The following is a 22,073-nucleotide window of genomic DNA, read 5'->3' as shown; positions in this document are numbered from 1 at the left end:
AGAAAAGGTGAGCAGTGTGCGTTGTGGGACAGAGAGACCACACAGGGCTAAATGGCGAGGGCAGAGGCACGTGAGCAACCAGGAGGAGACTGTAGCAGAGACCAGAGTCCCACTTCCTCTGCAAAGGAGGACGCAGCTACTAAGGGCTCCTGGCAGGAAGCCAGTGCGGCTGCACAGGGGAAACCCCAGAGGTGAGCTCTGAAAGATGAGTAGCAGCCCACCGTGCTGAGGCAGGAGGGAAGGCATTCCAGACAGAGGGGTCGGTCTGTGTCCAAGCCCTGTGGCATGCTACCCCATGCATGGCCACTTCTGGTCACGCACGCCTAAAATCTGGAGTGGACAGAGCTCATGGCCTCCAAGAGTCTATGGCAGCAGATGGAGCTGGAAGGCATGGGGCCCCGAAAGCAAGGGACGCTGCTTGGACTCCATATCCGGGCCAGCGGGCACCACGCAGCCCATTCAAGGAGGGAATCCGTGTATGCTCACAGCTTTCAAAAGGGCACAGATTGAACACCGACACGGAAAGGAGCCAAGAGAGTAGACCTTAAAAGTTCTCATCACAAGGGAGGAGACGTGTAACTGTGTGAGGTGATGGATGTCAACTAAACTGGTTCTGGTACACATTTCACCATATATACATGTATCAAGTCATTATGTTGTACACCTTAAAATTATACACTGCTGTGTGTCAACCGTATCTCGATAAAACCGGGGGGGGGGGGCATCAATATACTTATAAATGCACGTGTCCCCCCTCCACACACACACAACTGACAGAGCTGATAGAACAGAAAGAAGACAGTCTGATGTGACCAGTTTCTGTAAAGAGTCAGAACAACCCTTGCCTTTGTCCCTCATTTCATTCCACCAATAGGGGTGTTAGGCTTACCTCGATCTAGGCATTGAACTGTGGGCCAGGGGGTCAGCTATGGAAACAGTGACCACACCACCGTAGCGCCTTTCCTCAGGACGTCTCACCCCACTCCAGCTCTGTTATGTGTATGTCCATACACATAAGAGAAACGCCGGCAGAAGGCTGTAGGTGCTATGGGAATGGACTACAGTGGCTAAGCAGCTTCATCTGCCCAGCACATCGCCTCTCTTCCCCCTCACTCTGCCCATGCACCTTCTTTGGGTAAAAAAAAAGCTTTTCTCCCTGATGGCAGCATTGGCTGGACCTGCGCAGTCGCACATGATAGAAGAACCCGAACCTGTGGAACTGACCGAATGAGTCACTGTGGGGTGTGAGGCAGTGGGAACTTTCCTGTTACGTGCTAGCCATCCTTTTAAGCTCTTCACATGAACTAACTCATTTAATGCTGAATATTTACGCTGTGGTCAGCTCTTCTCCTCACAGCTTTATGTAAATCAACCCGTTTAATCCTCACAGCAATGTAACAGAAAAGTACTATTATTACTCTTATTTATAGATGAGAAAAGAGAACCTCAAAAAAGACAGCAACTCGCCCTGGCCGGTGTGGCTCAGTGGTTACAGTGTCGGCCGGCACAACAAAGGGTCTCGGGTTCGATTCCTGGTCAAGAGCACTGTGCCTGGGTTGCGGGCTCAATCCCCAGTAGGGGGCGTGCAGGAGGCAACCAATCAGTGTGTCTCTCTCACAATGATGTGTCTATCATCTCTTTCCCTTCTCCTCTCTCTAAACAAATTAATAAAAACATACTTTTTTTTTTAAAAGTGCATATCGTAGGGTGAGGATTTTGTTTTAAAGTGTTGGCGAAGACATCAGAGAAGAAAACCTTCGTTTACTGATGGTGGGATTTGAAAACTTGTGCAGCCCCTGTGGAATGCAGTATTGGAGTACCTCAAATAATTATAAATAGGACCACCATATTATTCAGCAATCTCATTTCTGGGTATTTATCTGAAGAAATCCAAAAACACTAATTTGAAAGGATATATTTATTTCTGTGTCCATTTTAGCATTATTTACAATGGACAAGATATGGAAGTAACCTAAGTGTTCATGCTCAGTCGATTGGATAAAGCAGAGGTGGTACATATATACAATGAAATATTAGTTGGCCATAAAAAATGAAATCTTACCATTTGCTACAACATAGATGGACCTAGTGGGTATACTTAGTGAAATAAGTCAGACAGAGAAAGACAAGTGACTTCAGTTATATGTGGAATTTAAAAAACAAAATAAATGAAAAAAGAAAACAGAAATTGAGTCATAGATACTGAGAACAAAATTATAGTTACCAGATGGCAAGAGGGTTGGGGAGCTGGGTGAAAAAGATGAAGGGATTAGGAAGTACAAATTGGTAGTCACAAAATAGCCACCAAGATGTCAAGTACAGTTTAGGGAATATAGTTAATAATATTGTAATAACTATGTATGGTGCCAGGTGGGTACACAACTTATTTTTTGGATCACTTCATACATTATATAAATGGATAACCACTGTTATATAAAATTATATTTAATGTCTATTATAACTGAAAAAAGAACAAAGTCAAACTGGTAGGAACAGGGAGTAGAAAAATGGTTGCCGAGGCTCGGCTGTGAAAGAACTATGGAGAAATCTGTAAAAGTGCACAAACTCCCCATTGTAACATGGAAATTGTCTGAGGATGTAGTGTATAATATAGTAACTATAGTTTATAGTATTATATTGTATAGTTGAAATGTGCTGAGAGTAGAACTTAAATATTTTTATATCTATATTTATATCTACCTATGTACATATCTATATCTTTTTATTTTTATTTTTTTATCCTCACCCGAGGACACTTTCCCATTTTTTGCTCAGATAGAGTAGGAGGGAGGGAGAGAGAGAGAGAGAGAGAGAGAAACATTGATGTGAAAGGGACACATCGAGTGGCTGCCACCCGCACGACCAACCAGGGCCGGGGACACACTGCAACCGAGGTACGTGCCCTTAGCAGGAACCGAACCCGGGTCTCTCTGGACCGCAGGCCGATGCTCTAACCGCTGAGCAAAACTGGCCAGGGCCATATCTATATCTTAATATATTCTGTCATGTTGATGAACAATCTCAGGCTAACTGGTTAGCAAGTAGAGCAAACAATTTTAAATGTTACATGATTTAACTGATTGTTATATGGTTATGTAAAAAAAAATCCTTAATTGAGCCCTGGCCAGTTTGGCTCAGTGAACCAGAGAGTCCCGAGTTCAGTTCCCGCTAAGGGCACATACCTCGGTTGCAGTTTGTCCCCAGCCCCGGCTGGGGTCATGTGGGTGGTGACCACTCCATGTGTCACTCTCACATGGATGTTTTTCTCTGTCTTCCTCCCTCTCTATCTGAAGATAAAAAATGTCCTCGGGTGAGGATAAAAAAAATCCTTAATTGAGCCCAACCAGTGTGGCTCAGTGGTTGAGCACCGACCCATGAACCAAGAGATCGCCAGTTCGATTCCTGATCAGGAGACACGCCCAGGTTGTGGGCCAAATCCCATGCAGGAGGTGGCTAATTGATGTTCTCTCTCATCAATGTTGTTATCTTTCTCACCCTCTCACTTCCTCTCTCTCTAAAATCAATAAACAAAAAAATTCTTAATAGATATGGCAAATTATTGTTTCTCTGATGCAAATCAGTATGTATGGAGATCAAAAGAAATACAGGAATATTCTGGAGGAGTCTTTCAGGAATTATTCTTGTCAAGGAAAATCATTATCATAATTAAGATAACATTATTAAATTATATTTAATACTATCCTATTCCACTACTTTAATCCTAGTGCTTTGACCATATTTGTTTACCTGTCTCAATCTTTTCTGTATGATTTTTGGGTCTTTCTTTTTCTCATTCTCTCTTGCTTCCTCTGCTCACCTATCTTCTCTCTTCTATGCGGCTATCTTTTCTCCTTTCTCTGACCTTTTCCCCTTTATTTCTCTCTAGTAAATTGCTTACAATTTTTAAGGGAAATTAAAAAAAACAATCCCTTTTACCATTGAAACAAGAAAAATAAAATACCTAGGAATAAACTTAACCAAGGAGGTAAAAGATCTGTTCTCAGAAGACTAGATGACATTAAAAAAGAAAAGAGGAAGATATAAAAAAGTGGAAACATATACCATGTTCATGGATTGGAAGAATTAACATCATTAAAATGTTCATACTACCCAAAGCAATCTATAGATTCAATGCACTCCCTATTAAAGTACCAACAGCACATTTCACAGATCTAGAACAAATACTCCAAAAGTTTATGTGGAACCATAAAACCCTGACTATCCACAGCAATCTTGAAAAAGAAGAACAAAAAATGGAAAAATGTCCTCAGGTGAGGATTAAAAAATAATAATAATGGGCAGAGGAACTAAATAGACACCTCTCCAAACAGGACATACAAATGGCCAAGAGACATGAAGAAATGCTCAACATCACTAATCATCAGAGAGATGTAAATTAAAACAACAATGAGGTATCACCTCACACCTGTCAGAATGGTCGCCATCAACAAATCATCAAACAAGTGTTGGGGAGGGTGTGGAGAAAAGGGGATTCTAGTACACTGCTGGTGGGAATGCAGACTGGTGCAGCCACTATGGAAAACAATATGGTGTTTCCTCAAAAAATTAAAAATGGAACTGCCATTTGACCCAGTGGTTCCACTTCTTGGAATGTGTCCTAAGAATCCTGAAACCCCAATCAGAAAGAATATATGTACCCCCATGTTCATAGCAGCACTATTTACAATAGCTAAGAGCTGGAAACAGCCCAAGTGCCCATCAGTAGATGAGAGGATAAAAAAGCTGTGGTACATATATACACAATGGAACACTATGCAGCTAAAGGAGAGATCTCTTACCCTTTGAGGCTCATGGAGGGACCTGGAGAGTGTTATGCCAAGCAAAATAAGCCAGTCAGAGAAAGACAAGTAATACATGATCTCACTTATTTGTGGAACATAATGAACAAAATAAAACGTTGACCAAAATAGATCCAGAATCATGGAAGTAGGGAATAGACTGACAAACCTCAGAGGGATGAGGGGTGGGAGGGGTGGGAAGAGATAAATCAAAGAACTTATATGCATGTATGCACAACCAATAGACAAGGACATTAGGCTGAGGTAGACTCCTTGCAATGTATACGTATAAAACTATGTCATATTTTATTTATTCATTCCTCAATTGATGGGAATCATATGTTGTTTCTAACATTTTGCCAGTAATATGACAGAGCAATAAACATATAAAAAATATATATATATATAAATTTCCATGGAAGTGTATCTAGAGTTAGAATTTCTGTATCCTAGATTTTATTTTCAAATTTACTGTATATGCTGTCATAATACTTAAAATTTTTTTTTATTTATCTTTATTGTTGAGAGTATTATAGATGTCCTCCATTTTCCCCCACTGCCCCCCTCCGCCCAGTTTCTGCCCCACCCTAGTCTTCACCACACTATTGTCTGTGTCCATGGGTTATGCATATATGCATATAAGTCCTTTGGTCAATCTCTGCCCACCCCCTCACCCCCACTTCCCTCTGAGATCCATCAATCTGTGCCGTGTTTCCTCTAGACCAAGTTTGTTCATCGGTTTATTTTATTCATTAGATTTCACATATAAGTGAGGTTATGTGATACGTGTCCTTCTCTGACTGGTTTATTTCACTTAGCAAAATACTCTCCGAGTTCCTCCATGCCCACTCAAGTTTTCAAATCCCACCATCAGTAAACGAAGGTTTTCTTCTCTGATGTCTTCGCCAACACTTTAAAACAAAATCCTCACCCTACGATATGCACTTTTTAAAAAAAAAAGTATGTTTTTATTAATTTGTTTAGAGAGAGGAGAAGGGAAAGAGATGATAGACACATCATTGTGAGAGAGACACACTGATTGGTTGCCTCCTGCACGCCCCCTACTGGGGATTGAGCCCGCAACCCAGGCACAGTGCTCTTGACCAGGAATCGAACCCGAGACCCTTTGTTGTGCCGGCCGACACTGTAACCACTGAGCCACACCGGCCAGGGCGAGTTGCTGTCTTTTTTGAGGTTCTCTTTTCTCATCTATAAAATAAGAGTAATAATAGTACTTTTCTGTTACATTGCTGTGAGGATTAAACGGGTTGATTTACATAAAGCTGTGAGGAGAAGAGCTGACCACAGCGTAAATATTCAGCATTAAATGAGTTAGTTCATGTGAAGAGCTTAAAAGGATGGCTAGCACGTAACAGGAAAGTTCCCACTGCCTCACACCCCACAGTGACTCATTCGGTCAGTTCCACAGGTTCGGGTTCTTCTATCATGTGCGACTGCGCAGGTCCAGCCAATGCTGCCATCAGGGAGAAAAGCTTTTTTTTTACCCAAAGAAGGTGCATGGGCAGAGTGAGGGGGAAGAGAGGCGATGTGCTGGGCAGATGAAGCTGCTTAGCCACTGTAGTCCATTCCCATAGCACCTACAGCCTTCTGCCGGCGTTTCTCTTATGTGTATGGACATACACATAACAGAGCTGGAGTGGGGTGAGACGTCCTGAGGAAAGGCGCTACGGTGGTGTGGTCACTGTTTCCATAGCTGACCCCCTGGCCCACAGTTCAATGCCTAGATCGAGGTAAGCCTAACACCCCTATTGGTGGAATGAAATGAGGGACAAAGGCAAGGGTTGTTCTGACTCTTTACAGAAACTGGTCACATCAGACTGTCTTCTTTCTGTTCTATCAGCTCTGTCAGTTGTGTGTGTGTGGAGGGGGGACACGTGCATTTATAAGTATATTGATGCCCCCCCCCCCCGGTTTTATCGAGATACGGTTGACACACAGCAGTGTATAATTTTAAGGTGTACAACATAATGACTTGATACATGTATATATGGTGAAATGTGTACCAGAACCAGTTTAGTTGACATCCATCACCTCACACAGTTACACGTCTCCTCCCTTGTGATGAGAACTTTTAAGGTCTACTCTCTTGGCTCCTTTCCGTGTCGGTGTTCAATCTGTGCCCTTTTGAAAGCTGTGAGCATACACGGATTCCCTCCTTGAATGGGCTGCGTGGTGCCCGCTGGCCCGGATATGGAGTCCAAGCAGCGTCCCTTGCTTTTCGGGGCCCCATGCCTTCCAGCTCCATCTGCTGCCATAGACTCTTGGAGGCCATGAGCTCTGTCCACTCCAGATTTTAGGCGTGCGTGACCAGAAGTGGCCATGCATGGGGTAGCATGCCACAGGGCTTGGACACAGACCGACCCCTCTGTCTGGAATGCCTTCCCTCCTGCCTCAGCACGGTGGGCTGCTACTCATCTTTCAGAGCTCACCTCTGGGGTTTCCCCTGTGCAGCCGCACTGGCTTCCTGCCAGGAGCCCTTAGTAGCTGCGTCCTCCTTTGCAGAGGAAGTGGGACTCTGGTCTCTGCTACAGTCTCCTCCTGGTTGCTCACGTGCCTCTGCCCTCGCCATTTAGCCCTGTGTGGTCTCTCTGTCCCACAACGCACACTGCTCACCTTTTCTCACCCCACCCCACAGCTCCAACAGCGACACTCACTGCTCACTTATGACCTTGCTTGTCCTTAGTCCCCCGCGCCAAGCACTTGATAAGGCTTCCATGAACACTAGCTGATGAACCTCACTCTAGAGAGAGTTCACGTTGGGCTTCTGTTTTGAACGTGGGCGTGCATTCCTTGCCCCATGCTGGGCACCTCAGCACCTGGAGGGCAGAGCAGAGAGCAAACAGGCGCCTGGCTCTGGACCAGGCCAGGTCGCCAGCCCTTGGCTGGGCTTCCCTCGGGGTGTCGTTGGAGACAGCCCTGTGGACAGGGTGCTCTTGGTGCCTCCACTTCCAGGCTGCCTTTACTAAAGCTGGGAGAGTGGGAGGAACTGGAGGGTTGAAGAACCCCAGGTCCCTAGTTCTCCCATAGTCTGCAGCAGAGGCAGGGTTTCCAGCCCAGCCTGTGTGCTCCGCAGGACAAGCTGAAAGCCAGCCTGTGTCCCCATGTCTCCCAGACCCCTGTATCCCCACGGAACCGGCTGCATAAGTACTTGTGGCATGGCAATCTGCCTCCATGAATACGTGCCCTTGTGTTATCTACTCCCTCTTCTGCAAGTGTTGCAGAGGAGGGAACGAGGTGGCCAAAGGGAGAGATCTTGGAGGAAATGGGTCAGCAGGCTGCAGGAGGCGCTTGCCCCGCTGGACCCAGCTCCCGCTCCAAAGCAAGGACAGAGAAGGCAGAGCCCTTTCCTTGGCGGCGGCCGTGTTGCAGAGAGTGCGCCACGTTGAGGTGGGAAGAGCCCCCGAATGTGGGAAGAACCCCAATGGGGGAAGAAGAACCCCGAATGTGGGAAGAACCCCGAATGGGGGAAGAACCCCTGAGTGTGAGAAGAACATTTTGCTTGGCTCTGTTCGGGCCGGGCAATTGTATTCCAAGGGCACCCACCTCCTGCTACAATGTAGTTGATTCAATCACTCGATGTTCTTTGGGGAGGGAGGAGGGGGGGCGGGGGGAGGGAGGGACGACAGGAAACTCCCTACGCCTAACCTGCATCTCCTCAGTTCACCGTGCAGCCCTCTCCCTGCTCCTCGGTAACTGTGTAGGCGACCCAGAGGCTGAAGACTCACACGCGCGTCACCCCCAGCCCCGGCTTCCCGGTCCCGCCTCCTCCCGCCGCCCGCGGCCCCGCAGCCCCGCAGCCCCGCAGCCCGCGCCCCGCGGCCCCGCAGCCCCGCAGCCCGCGCCCCGCAGCAGCCACAAGGGGAACCAAAGAGACAGAAGCCTTCCCAGCTGCCCGGACCACAGCCGCCAACACCTCCTGCCCCCCACCACGCGCCGCCCGCCCGCGCGCGGGTCCACGGTGAGCGGCGGCTGCAGCGGCGGCGACTCGCAGCGGCGCGCTCCTGCCCGCGCTCGCCACCCGGGGCCCGGGCACCGCCGGGGCTGCCCCCGCGCCCCGCCGCGCTCGCGCCCCCGCCCGGGGCCGGCGCCCCCGCGCCCCGCCGTCTCCCGCCTGCGCGAGCCCCAGCCTGCGGGAGGGAGGTCGCGGCAGCGGCCCGGCAGCACCGGCGACCGTGGCGACAGCTGCGGCAGTGGCGGCGGCGGCGGCGGCGGCCGAGGCTGCGGCGGCGACCGTGGCAGAGGCGGTGGCGGAGGCCTCCGTGGCGGAGGCGGAAGCAGAGGTGGAGACTGAGGCGGAGGCCGCGGCCTCGGGACAGGCGGCAGTGGCGGAGGCCATCCTGGCGGAGGCGGCGGCCGCCCTGGCCGCGGAGGGGGCGGCGGCCGCGGCGGGGACAGAGGCCGGAGGCGCGGCGGCGGCGGCGGCGGAGGCGGCGGCGCCCCCCGCGCGGGCGGCGGGCGGTGCGGAGGAGCAGGCGGCGGCGGCGGCGGCGGCCCCCGCAGACGCGGACGCGGCCGGGGGTCCCGAGGACAGCCCCGACTTCCCGATGGCCTCGCTGTACGTGGGAGACCTGCACCCCGAGGTGACGGAGGCGATGCTGTACGAGAAGTTCAGCCCGGCGGGGCCTATCCTCTCCATCCGCATCTGCAGAGACAAGATCACCCGCCGCTCCCTGGGCTACGCGTACGTCAACTACCAGCAACCGGTGGACGCCAAGCGGGCCCTGGAGACCCTGAACTTCGATGTCATCAAGGGCAGGCCCGTGCGCATCATGTGGTCGCAGCGGGACCCCTCGCTGCGCAAGAGCGGGGTGGGCAACGTGTTCATCAAGAACCTGGGCAAGACCATCGACAACAAGGCGCTGTACAACATCTTCTCGGCCTTCGGCAACATCCTGTCCTGCAAGGTGGCCTGCGACGAAAAGGGGCCCAAGGGCTACGGCTTCGTGCACTTCCAGAAGCAGGAGTCGGCCGAGCGGGCCATCGACGCGATGAACGGCATGTTCCTGAACTACCGCAAAATCTTCGTGGGCAGGTTCAAGTCGCACAAAGAACGAGAGGCCGAGAGGGGAGCCTGGGCCAGGCAGTCCACCAGCGCGGGCGTCAAGGATTTCGACGAGGACACCGACGACGAAGCCACCTTCCGATGAAGACGGGCCCGGAGCGAGCCAGCCAGCAGAGCCAGCCTTGGCTCCCACCCGGTTTACAACCCCTCTTTGCCCCCAGCCCACCAGCAGTGTATTGTATGGGGAGTGCAGGTGTCTCTCTCTCCACCTTCTCTCCCCTCTCCCTCTCTGTCTCATCTCTGTCTCTGTCCCTCTCTCTTCTCTCTCGCCCCCTCCTCTCCTCTGCTCTGCTCTGCTCTCTCCTCTCTCTCTCTCTCTGTCTCATCTCTGTCTCTGTCCCTCTCTCTTCTCTCTCGCCCCCCTCCTCTGCTCTGCTCTGCTCTCTGCTCTCTCCTCTCTCCCTCTCTGTCTCATCTCTGTCTCTCTCCCAATCTCTTCTCTCTCGCCCCCTCTCGTCTCCTCTGCTCTGCTCTCTCCTCTCTCCCTCCCTCTCTGTCTCATCTCTGTCTCTCTCTTCTCTCTCGCCCCCCTCCTCTGCTCTGCTCTCTCCTCTCTCCTCTCTCCCTCTCTGTCTCTCTCTTCTCTCTCGCCCCCCTCTCCTCTGCTCTCTCCTCTCTCTCTCCTTCCCTTCTCCTCTTCTATCTTCTCCCACTCTCTCTCTCTCCCCTCTCTGTCCCTCGCTCTCTCTTCTCTCCCCTCCCCTCCCCCTTCCTCCCCTCCCCTTTCCTCTCCCCTCTCTCTGTCTCAGCTTTCTCTTTCCTTCTCTCTCCTCCTCCTCTCTCTCTCTCCCTCCCTCCCCCCCTATGTTTCCTCCCTCTCTCCTCTCCCCCCTCCCCCTCCCCCTCCCCCTCCCCCTCCTTTCACCCTCTAGTCCATTCTTCCCTTGGCTCTCCCTGGACACCCCCCAAGGGCATTGTGAATACTCTTGCTAATCTGTGCCACTTGATCAATTAGAGGCTGCCTCTTCTCCTCCTGGTTTGGTTTAAAAAGCACTTTCTCGCTTTGTTGACTGTACAGGTGATAACGATTGCATGGTAGCAACATCAGAAAGGAGAAGGAAATCACATGAGGGAAAACCAAGAGAGTAATTGCTCCCCATGACCCTGCTGCCCAGAGACAACCACTTTTACCCCTGTGGTGTGCGGGTTTTCCAGCCTCTCTCCCCCCCACCCCCACCTCCCGGCCCGTGCTCACCCCCACCTCGCCTTCCCCTTAACACACTGTTATCCAATGGTTCGTGTGTGTGGTGTTTCTTCACCTGCTTTTTCAGAAACTGAAACCAAACAAAAATCAACCCACTGAACTTCTTTCCGTGTTATTCAACAGGCTTCCGAAACGTCGTCTTCAGTGCTGCAGAGTGTGCCCACGGACCTTACCATGTCTGTGATCACTCGCGGTTGTTGGACGTTCGGGTGGTGCCTAGTCCCTTCCCTAGGTTTGAGCCCGACGCTGACTTCTCTGACGAGTGACTCCTTCACTGGCAAGCCAAATCTTCGCTGGCATACTGAGCAGTCATCTTAACTGTGCACTCGAAGGATCCACACATGGACATTTTACACTTTTCTGGTGTGTTGCCAAATGGCCCCTTCCCAAGTATTGTACCCATTTGCATTCATGCCAGCCAGTGCAGCCAGTAGAAAAGAGTATGCCCATTTCCCCTGCATAGTCTCCAGGCCACTGTACTTGGGTGTGTGTGTGTGTGTGTGGTGTGTGTGTGTGTGTGTGTGCTGGCCAGCTTGATGGGCTGCAAATGGCATTTTGCTGTCCTTGGTTGTTTTGCTGGATTTACATAATGTTGATCCCCTCCTCCCCCTGTGCCTACTTCCTGCCATTTTCCCCATTGCCAAAAAAACAACTCAGTGTCATTGCGGAAAACAAATTCACAAAGCAGACAAGTTAGCAGAAGAAAACTGATGTCACTAGTAATCAATCTTCCTGACCATCCATGCCTTCCTGAATCATTTTCATCTGCACCTGTCTAATATTTTCCAAGAACTACCTGAAACATTTTGGCTGTACCTCTCTAGTATTTTTCTTATGGAAATATCATATATGTATATAATAGTGTACATGTTTTTATATCTGCTTTTCACACATAAATGTGTATGTGCATATATACACACATACATACTCTTGAACTTCATTTTATGTTATTAAAGACACCTTTAAAATATTTTCTTTGGCTGTTACTATTTCATTTAATTGATGGCTCAGTGGACAGATAGACACATGTACATATATATCCATCTCTATGTATCTGTGTTTGTGTGTGTGTATCTTCCTGCATCTAAGTTATTGGTAGTTTTTTCTTTATCCAAGCAAAGCTCCCCAAGTACATCCTAGGGCCCAAATCTTGGTGTCTTTCAAGATTACTTCCTGAGCCAACATCGCTAAAAGAAAAAGTACAGTGTCAAAGGATATGGTCAATTTGGCAGGGAAAGTAATTTCAAGTGGTTTCTCTAAGGAAAGGATATGTTTATCTTTGCAAGGTGGACCAGTATTTTAACTGTACCTGAATACCTGTATTATTTTCTTCACTTTGTATTACAATTATTCGTGCATTTTCTCAATATTTTATCTGGGAAACAGGAGTTTTTTGTTTTTTATTTAATTTAAACATATTCCATACAAATTGTACTTGATTATAATAGAAAATATTTTGAAATTATTCATGTAACAAAAGTCAGCATCATTATACAACTCCTAATACCAGTAATTGACAAAATACAATTTTAGTAAATAGATCTACATACCTTTATATTGATAATCATGTATGCATCACTTCATTGCAGGGTATTTTCACTATTACTGTTCTCTGGGACCATATTTCTAAATCATTAAATATATTATTTTAATTATGTTGTTTAATAATATTCCATCACAGGGATGAACAATTTTTAAAACTAAGCTTCCTAGTGATATGTTTTCAATGGTTCTGATTTTTTGTATGTAATATCAATTGTATGATGAACAGCTCTGTATCTAAATGTCTTGGGATATTTTATTGCTTTCTATTCCTTCATCCTCATCATGGGAGAAAGCGCCTGGACTCCCACCTCCTTCAAAGCTGCTTGCCGCATCCAACTGCTGCACACCTTGGTCAGAGTTGCCTTCTTTCTTCCCGGCCACAGGTATCCTTGCACATAGAATATGATTTCATAAAGTACAGGCAGCTGAAAGACGCTTCACTTATTCCTTTTGATTAGCACTGGCATACAGGCCAAAGAAGAGACTTACACTATGAGCCTCTGATGATTCAATCTTGTCTCATTTTCATCCCACCTCCTACTTAGCACAGGCACAAGAACTGGGAGAGAAATTTTACAAGGGTTTGTGTCCTTTATGATGAGTGACATTCCCACCCTGTGCACTCCCATCCCACTTTACCCCTTCCATCCAATGAGTGAGCACATGCAAACACACACACACACACACACACACACACACACACACAGAACCAGTAGGACTGTGGATGTGTGCACATGCGGAATGGGGGTGAATGGAGTTTTTGTTGTCTGAAATCACCTTGGGAACAGATCAACAAATAGAGCTTTTGTGTGGTTTTTAAAAGCAAGGATCATTTAATTTTAGACATCCTTTTGTCTTTTACTTTTAAAAACTATATTATCTGGCAAAGAATTCAGAGAAAATACATTTCAGAAATGTGTCCCACATAAAATTAGTCTTTATATATCTTTCCTTTTCGTTGATTTTTAGAGGCAAGAAGAAATAGAGAAACATCAATGTGAGAGAGAAACATCAATCAATTGCCTCTCATACGTGCCTTGAACCCACAACCTGGGTATGTGCCATGAACTGGAATCAAGCCCAACAACTTTTGTTGTAGGAAACAACTTTCCAACCTGGCCAGGGCTATTTTTCTTTTTAAGAGTTTCTCTGCTTTAAAATAATCAGCTATATGTTGCATGTATCTGTGGTAACTGAAGAATCAAATCTGTTACATACCTATGGATGACATATACTTTTATGTGATTTTTGTTTTCTGTATTTTGTGTGTTTTTTCTGGTTTCCAAATATTTTAATTTCATGATGCATTTATTGGCCAGTGATCAAATGGCTTGTGATGAGTGTTGAGTTTGGTGTACACAGTTATAAGGTTAATGAGTGTCTTGGGAGGGTGAGGGAATAACACCGTAGTCACTGTATTTTCATCTTTACTGACCAGGTTCATCAGTAAGTTAAGTACTTGCCTCTAAACTTGCCACTTAGCCCTTCTTGATACTTGAAAAAATCTTGAGGAGTCTGTTATTAAATAGAAAGTATGAGCTTTCAGTTTTTGCTATTAATAATTTAATAAGAATTTACAACCTTATTTTATACCACAGTTTTGAGTATTTTACAAATACAAACTTAATAATAAAGATAGATGCACCTATCAGGACCTATGTGTTATACATTTTTATAAGCACTTTATAAAAATCAATTCAAACTTCATAATAATCTATGAGGTAATTCACAATAATTACCCTATCTTTCAAGATATGAAAACTGAGACACATAGCCCAGCCAGTGTGGCTCAGTGGATTCAGCGTTGTCTCAGGGACTGAGAGGTCCTGGTTTGATTCCTAGTCAGGGTGCATGCCCGGGTTGCAGGCTAGATCCCCAGTAGGGGCGTGCAGGAGGCAGCCGATTAATGTTCGCTCTCACGTCATGTTTCTCTCTTTCATTTGTTTAGAAAATGAAAACAGACACATAAAGTAAGTTGTATAAGGTCACCCAACTAATAAGTTACTGAATTGGAATCTGAATCCAGGCAACCTGGCTCTCTACCATATGATATATAATACTACATGCTGTATCTTGCACTATAAATTATGTACTCCAAAATGGAATTTTATTATATTTACATATTTTAGTATATTCCTTAAAAGTACCAAAACTTTGTGGAATATAATGAACAAGACAAACTGATGAACAAAATAGACCCAGAGACATAGAAGTAGGATACAGACCGACAATCCTCAGAAGAGGGGGTCGTGGGGGGAGGGAAGGGATAAACCACAGAACTTATATGCATGTACACATAACTGATGTACATAGACAACAATGCTGGGGATGGGGTGGGGGAGGTAGGGAGCAGGGTGTGAATGGGGAAAAAAGGAGAAAAATCTGTAACAAAAATAAATTAATTAAAAAAATACCAGAACTTGAACAAAGCCCAACAATCACCTCAACAATTCCTCCAGCACTGTATGAATATTTTTAAAAGAACAATTGCAAAAAGAATTAAGGTAAAATTCTATTTGTAGTTACACTTGTGCCCTAAACTCTAGTACAGGCCTCCCTGTTATGTGGGCTGAAGCTAACTAACGGCCCACCCTTAACGTCTAAAGGGTCTTTACACTAGTCTAAACCCAAGTCAAATGTACTGCCATCATGCCACAAGCTGTGGGGAAAATGACACTCTCAAGTCACATCTCTGAGAAGGGGTGAAAGAAAAAGAAATCTAAAAAGCAGTCCCTGACATCAGGAAGCTGGCCTGATATTCATAGCTAGGCCGTGCTATTCTCTTATTGGACATAAACCATCTCACAGAACCTCAGACCAGATTCCTCTGGGACTACAATTAAATGAGACAAAGCAAGGCCACTTAATTTTGCCTAAGCATAGACAAAAACAAGGTCACTCTGCCAACCAAAAAATACCAACGTCTTGCCATTCTAGCTAAAATTAGTGACTACAACCTTTTTACCAATTACAGCCTTATTCTTGTTCTAGTCTCTTCTCCCCATAAAGATTTATTGAGCTGCTCATTATAAAATGTTTCCTACAACATAGAGTAAACCTCCAATCACACAACCAAAGCCCAAATCCTGCAATATGCTTTTATCACCCACTTACTGATGCATGTTCTGCCTCACAGCAGTAATGAATATACCTAATTTGTTCAACTACGGGTGTGTCCCTGATGATTTTGGCTGGAGGCCATTTACATGAGAGACACAGCAAAGGGGATTGGCCTGCCCTTATAGAAAGCCCAGGGCAGTTTTCCTGCTCTATCTCATGCAGGCAAGAGAAAGGGACAGGAGGGACTTCATGATGCCTGGCTCTCCTCCATGAAACAGCAGGAAAGATACACCCATGTTCCTGACTTTTTAATGCGCAGTAAAAGTTAACACAATTAAAGGGGGCCTAATCTTTCTGTGTAAGAAAGGTTTAGGGAGTCAGGAATTTAATAGAGGTCGAGATTAACAGTGATGAAAAGTGTGAAAAAGTCTACATTTACTAAGTATACGTCGGAAGTATTTCCATATTTATGTTCCCCTACAATATTAACTTGTCTCTGTTTCCCTATACACTGTCAACTATTGCAACCCCAGGGAAAAGCAAGTGAGCATCTACTATTGTACCTGGGAGAAAGATACATTATGTCCAGACAAGAAGAGGAAAAAGCCCATACCTTCCTGCACTGTTGATTGCAGAGAAATGAGACAGAGGTAAGAACAGCAAGCAATGTTATAAATTTACCTCTTTGAGCCAAAATCTGAAGGAGTGAGCATGTTCAATAGTAGAAAAATAAGTCACAAGCAGGGGAGTTTGTGTTCGACTTTCATTTTATAATTCTGTGGGGTCACATCACAACCACGTGGGATGAAGAGTGCATAGACAGCCATAACAAGGTAGAGTTATCCCTTCCTACGCACTCTCAGCTCTCACAAGGTATGGAAGAGATTACGAAGTTCCTCATTGGATTAAGAACCGAAGCTTGGTAGTCACCGGGATGTAAAGTACACCATAGTGAATATAGTCAATGATATTGTATTAACTGTGTATGGTGCCAGGTGGGTACTGAAAATAAGGGGAAACACTTTGTAAAGTATGATTGTCTAACCACCATGTTATACACCAGAAACTAATAACTAATATTAATATTGAATGTCAATGGTAATTGACACATTAAAAATTAATTAAAAACCACATAGACACACACACAAAGAAGTTCTCTGTTGTCGCAGAGGGATAGATGTGACTTTCACAGAGTCTGCCAAAGGGGAAAGTCAAATCTCTGGGTTTCCACACCTGAGGAAGGCAAAGTAAGTTCTGAAACGAAGTCAGCTCTCTGATCAACCATATCTCATCCCCAGTCAGGGTATGCTCCCCCACCCCACCCCATGCCATAAAGCATAAGCCCCTATACATCCAGATAACATTGTGGAAGGGTAGGTAAATCTGAAATAAAGACTAACACACAAGACCTTGTTGCTTATACAGAGTGTTTAAACTACTAAATAGCAGTGAGTTACTGCATTGGTTAAATTTGAGATTTTTTGTTTCCCTGCAATCCTGGGTGATAGAGGTGGACCCAGGATTAAAACTAGATCAGTTAGCCCTGGCTGGTTTGGCTCAGTGGTTAAGGCATAGGCTCCTGAACCGGAGAGTCCTGGGTTCGATTCCTAGTCAAGGGTGCATGTCTGGGTTGCCTATTTGATCCCCATCCTTGGTTGGGGTCATGTGGGAGACAACCAATCAATGTATCTCTCTCACATAAATATTTTTCTCTCTCCCTCCCTTCCTCCCTTTCACTCTACCTAAAAATTATGGGAAAATATCCTTGGGTGAGGATTAACAACAACAACAAAAAAGACTAGATCAGTTAAAAACAATAAAAAAGTGACAGGTTCTTTGCACATCTAAGTATAGTGTTAGTAAATTTGCATGCATATGTACCTATTGAAAAATAATAGTAAAAAATAAATCAAAACATTAGCAGTGCTTATCTTTGTGGAGTGGGAATATACATTTTAGTTTTAATTAATCTTTTTTTTTTATTTTCCAATGTCTCCCAATGACCATATTACTTTTATAACTAGAAAAAATATCAATTTTAAAACATAAAACACTGACATTTTTATTCATTTTATTTTGCAGTGAAAGAACAGAAAAGTTTTTCAAAATGGTAAAGTGATCACTTTCAATGAATTATTAAATGTAGTATAAGAAATAAGTTATACACTGTAATTATAGCTTACACAATTACACAGAACAATATGTGGTCATCTTTTAAAAATACTGTGATTGACACTTCACTGATGAACAATAACCTCAATATGACTATTTCACTATTTATTATGATTAAATAATACAAGAGTCTATGAACAAGTTGTTATTAACAATAAATTTGGTTTTGCCTGAAATTCTTAACCATATGCAGGCTTCTTAAGCATTCAAGTTTTAAAATCTACTGCATTTTTATTGCAAAATGAAGCAGGCACAACACAATTAAATCCACTAGCTAAAGGACTAAGAAAACAAAAATATACAAACAACAAGAGGAAAACAACCTTGGGTGGGTTCTCCAAGATTTTCTTTCCAAATAAGTTTTTATCTCATTTAGCAGTCTGGATATTATTCACAGCCACAGATTAATAGCTATGTCACAAGAAGATTTCAGAAGGATTAAAATACATCACACTATTTTAATGTCTTAAATACTTTACCACAGTCTACATTTCTTGAAAGCATTCTATTACTGAAATGCAAGGACAAATGAATTATTATTTGAACTTCTTTTATATTTCTGAGACATATGCTTTAACTAACACTATAAGAAAAATTCAGAACACAAGACTAATTAACTTCTTTAATTTTGAGCAGATATAAGGCTGTTAATTTCAGAGCCATGTAGACTCTGCCTTAGCGGTCAATGTCTTCTACCATTGCCTCAAGATTTTTGCAACAGGCTTTAACCTCCTCAATTGCAGCCATCCAATTATCATAAATAATTTTGTCATAAATTGCATCATTAACTTCCTTAACTACCCCCTCCTGCTGAGATTCAATTGCATCACCTGAGAAAAATAATACTGATCTTGGGATTATGTAAGTACGTAAATTGTGACCAAGTAAAAAATCATCATTTCCATCCCTTCCATTTGAGCTGATTCCATAAGGAGTAAAGAAATTGAAGAATGAATCTTTGGGAAAATCTTCAGTCACAGTTCGGATTGTTCCCCAGATCCGATGTTTTTGCTTCTTCTTGATGGTTTTCAAAGTGACGTTCTTTCCTTCGTTCCAGTCGATCTCACAGCCTGTGCAATACTCAATTGCAGTTCCCCTATAGGGGTGGGGATCATAATATGCCAGCCGTGACTTCAGCACATAGGTCTTTGTCAACAGCTCATTTTTGAAATATTCATTGGGTTTGAAGTGAAATTCTAGTGTGAAACTGAGAGGCTCACCAGGATCTGAAAGCTTCACTTTAATATCTGTCAGGAGCTTCAGAATAGGCTCATCATATTTCTTAATCAAAGGAGTGAGTGTGTCAACATTTTTTAAGACAGTCAGCCAAAAATCAGGAATTCCTTTAGGATCTTCTTTATTACTTTCCCCAGTAGCCTCGATGTCATCATCATCATCGTCATCGTCGTCGCCATCATCATTCTCCTCCTCTTCCTCAAGAGCATAATCGTAATAATCTTCCTCATAATAATTATCGTCATCCACGTACTGCTGTACCAGACCCTCTTCCTCGTCGTACATCTCCTCCTCATCATAGTCATCATAGTCTGATTTATATTCACATTCCTCTTTTGTAGGTTCATAGATTGCGTTGATGATCTGACGTCTTTTTTCCAACAAGGGCTGATACATTTCAGCAAACTTTCTCTCAATTTCATGAAATTCCCTCAGGAATTTGGATTCTAGGTTCGCAGCTCTAGCTTGAAGCTTTTTGAGGGCTAACACACGGTACTTAACTTTCATAGGAAGACTTTCAACAAAGTCTGTATCTAAAAGATAACCGATACGTCCTTTGGGACGGTCTGGGTCTGAGTCCTCATGAGCATCTTCACCTTTTTCCCCGCCTTCCCCAGGCCCAGCAGCATCTTCACATTTTCCCCCTTCATCCCCAGGCAAAGAGGCGGCTTCCTCACCGTGTTCCCCATCATCTCCAGGCCCAGCTGCGGCATTTTCACCGCGCTCCGGCTGTTTCCCTGGCCCCTCCACCATCACCTTATTACCAGCTTCTTCTTGAACGGATGCTAACAATTCCTTGCCGTCGGCTGACTCGGCCATTTTTCAAAAGACCGTGCACGCCTAATGTGGCTACCTCCAAGATCAGGAGATCTGAGCTCCGCAGGGAAAGACTCACCGGAATATCAGAAGCGGCAGTGACTGTGGCAGAGGTGGACCTAGCGGTAGCGGCCAGACTGCGAAAGCAACGGTCGAGGCTGCTGCTGCCGGGATGAAAGCGGTGCTGAGGCTGTGCGAACCGAACAGAGGCTGAGGTGGCCTGGGCTTGCGTGCAGAGGATGGCGAGGGGCGATGTGACCCGTCCTGCAGGACCGGGCCAGAGACTGCAGAGAGCTGCAGTGGGTAGACCTCCGCAGAGACTGATTCAAAAAAAACAACAACCCAACAATGGTGCTGCAATATGACAACGCAGCTGCCTCTTAGCTAGATTTTCTGGTGCCAATAGCTTGCTGCGTCACTCCCTCCCTCCCCCGCAACTCTGCTCTAGTCTCATTTGCTGGACTGTCGTAATTGACAAACCCTGAGCCAATAAATTACTAGATCTATCAAGTTTTCCAACTCCACTCACCTTCCGAGAATATGGCTGATTCATTTACCTCTCCCCTTATCCTCGCACCCCTCCTCCGAATTTTCCGGAAAACAATGTTTTATTAGTTTATCCTTTCAATTTTCAACTGGCATTAGACTTTCATCATTTCAAAAGAGCTAAGAGAAAATTGCAACTAACAGAAGGTGAAAGGGTTAAGCAAAAAAACCCATATAATCACATACAACAGACTGGTGATAGCCAGAGGAAATGGGGGTGGGGTAGATGGAGCTGGGCCAAGACCTTGGGGAGATGGGCGCACCAAGCATTGTGCAGACGATGTTTACTTGGGTTATACACTTGAAGCCTGTACAGTTTTGTTCACCAGTGTCACCCCTATGCATTCAATTTAAAAATATAAAAAACATAAGATAATAAATAAAATGTTGGACAACCGGAGAGAACAAGGCATCCCCCACCCTAACTCTATCCCTTTGATCTTAGCCCTGGGCTCTGTAAAGGACAGTGGTGGCTGCTGGAGGAACTGATAAAGAGACGTTAGAAGGAAAACACTAAAAAATTAACAGCGCTGGTCTCAGGGTGGTGTTACTGTCAGTGATTTAAATACCCTATACTCTGTTTTTCTGGGTGGGTGGCAGGCGAAAGTATGTGTGTGTGTGTGTGTGTGTGTGTGTGTGAGAGAGAGAGAGAGAGAGAGAGAGAGAGAGAGCGAGAGAGAGATTAAATAGGGGTTAGGGTGAAAGAGGTCCTGTGATGAAGAGTCAAAGTGCTGTATTCAACTGTATCACAAGTGAACACAATAAAGAAGTGAACAATAAAAATAAATATATGTAATAAAATTTAAAAAGTGAAGACTATAAACCAGTTGCCTAGCTTATCAGTAACCCAGTACTAATACTGACTTGCCACTTCCTCTTTTTTGTTGCTGTCTTTAAAGCTCTAAGGAACTTTAAAAAGAAGGGTTCAAATATAAAGTAATGCTTCTTATAAATATCATAACATTTGCTTGACACTTTTGACTTATTGAAAATCATCTAAAGTTCAGCATTAAAGGCATGGTTAAATATATAATAGAGTGTTCCTAAAGTTGGATCCTATGCAGTCATTACAAAGTTTCCTCTGGATAGGAATCATTGGTGATGTTGATTTTGTCCACATTTCTAATGTTGATTATTTATTAATTGAACAATTTTAAACGTTTTAACTATTTTCCAGATTTAAACAATTTGTATTGTGTTACTATTGCAGAGATAAATGCTATTCAGATATTATTGTATATCTTTACAGATTCTTTTATTACACAGCTAAATTTTCCTTTTTAAAATATTTTATCTCTCCCTGGCTGGTTTGGCTCAGCAGTTGGAGCATCAGCCTGCAGACCAGAGAGTCCCAGATTCGGTTCCTGCTAGGGTCACATACCCCCCCCAAAAAAGTATATGCTTAAATTATTTTATCTCTGTGAACCTGGAAGTAGGTTAGACTGACAATCCTCAGAAGAAGGGGTGGGGCGTAGGGAAGAGAAAAACCACAGAATTTATATGCATGTACCCATAACCGATGGACATGGACAACAAAGCTAGGGACTGGGTAGGGGGGGATGGGGAGGAGGGTGTCAACGGGGGGGGGGAGTAGAAACATCTGTAACAAAAG

General features: G+C 44.9%; 3 protein-coding genes across 3 annotated transcripts; 1 reads left to right on the top strand and 2 right to left on the bottom strand.

The window, feature by feature from the left end:
* Nucleotides 1-8,541: 8,541 nt before the first annotated feature.
* On the bottom strand, nucleotides 8,542-9,156 carry LOC118636041 (antifreeze protein Maxi-like). Its single transcript, XM_036271106.1, has one exon. The coding sequence runs from the start codon at nucleotides 9,154-9,156 to the stop codon at nucleotides 8,542-8,544; it is 615 nt and encodes a 204-aa protein (XP_036126999.1).
* Nucleotides 9,157-9,348: 192 nt separating this feature from the next.
* Nucleotides 9,349-10,010, top strand: LOC118636458 (polyadenylate-binding protein 1-like 2). Its single transcript, XM_036271557.1, has one exon. It carries the CDS (start codon nucleotides 9,365-9,367, stop codon nucleotides 9,965-9,967), a length of 603 nt encoding a protein of 200 aa, XP_036127450.1. The 5' UTR covers nucleotides 9,349-9,364; the 3' UTR covers nucleotides 9,968-10,010.
* A 7,857-nt stretch (nucleotides 10,011-17,867) lies between these two features.
* NAP1L2 (nucleosome assembly protein 1 like 2) lies at nucleotides 17,868-20,275 on the bottom strand. Its single transcript, XM_036271042.1, has one exon. It carries the CDS (start codon nucleotides 19,916-19,918, stop codon nucleotides 18,539-18,541), a length of 1,380 nt encoding a protein of 459 aa, XP_036126935.1. The 5' UTR covers nucleotides 19,919-20,275; the 3' UTR covers nucleotides 17,868-18,538.
* Nucleotides 20,276-22,073: the final 1,798 nt, after the last annotated feature.

This window comes from Molossus molossus, unplaced genomic scaffold (genome assembly GCF_014108415.1).
Source record: "Molossus molossus isolate mMolMol1 unplaced genomic scaffold, mMolMol1.p scaffold_m16_p_2, whole genome shotgun sequence".
NCBI lineage: Eukaryota > Metazoa > Chordata > Mammalia > Chiroptera > Molossidae > Molossus > Molossus molossus.
Note: the sequence above shows the minus strand (reverse complement) of the source record. Positions and strands in the feature narration are given on the sequence as shown.

What these genes read in the sequence shown, in the direction of transcription:
- LOC118636458 (XM_036271557.1), top strand. Translation starts at nt 9,365, where the DNA reads ATGGCCTCGCTGTACGTGGGAGACCTGCACCCCGAGGTGACGGAGGCG.
- LOC118636041 (XM_036271106.1), bottom strand. Translation starts at nt 9,156, where the DNA reads ATGGCCTCCGCCACTGCCGCCTGTCCCGAGGCCGCGGCCTCCGCCTCA.
- NAP1L2 (XM_036271042.1), bottom strand. Translation starts at nt 19,918, where the DNA reads ATGGCCGAGTCAGCCGACGGCAAGGAATTGTTAGCATCCGTTCAAGAA.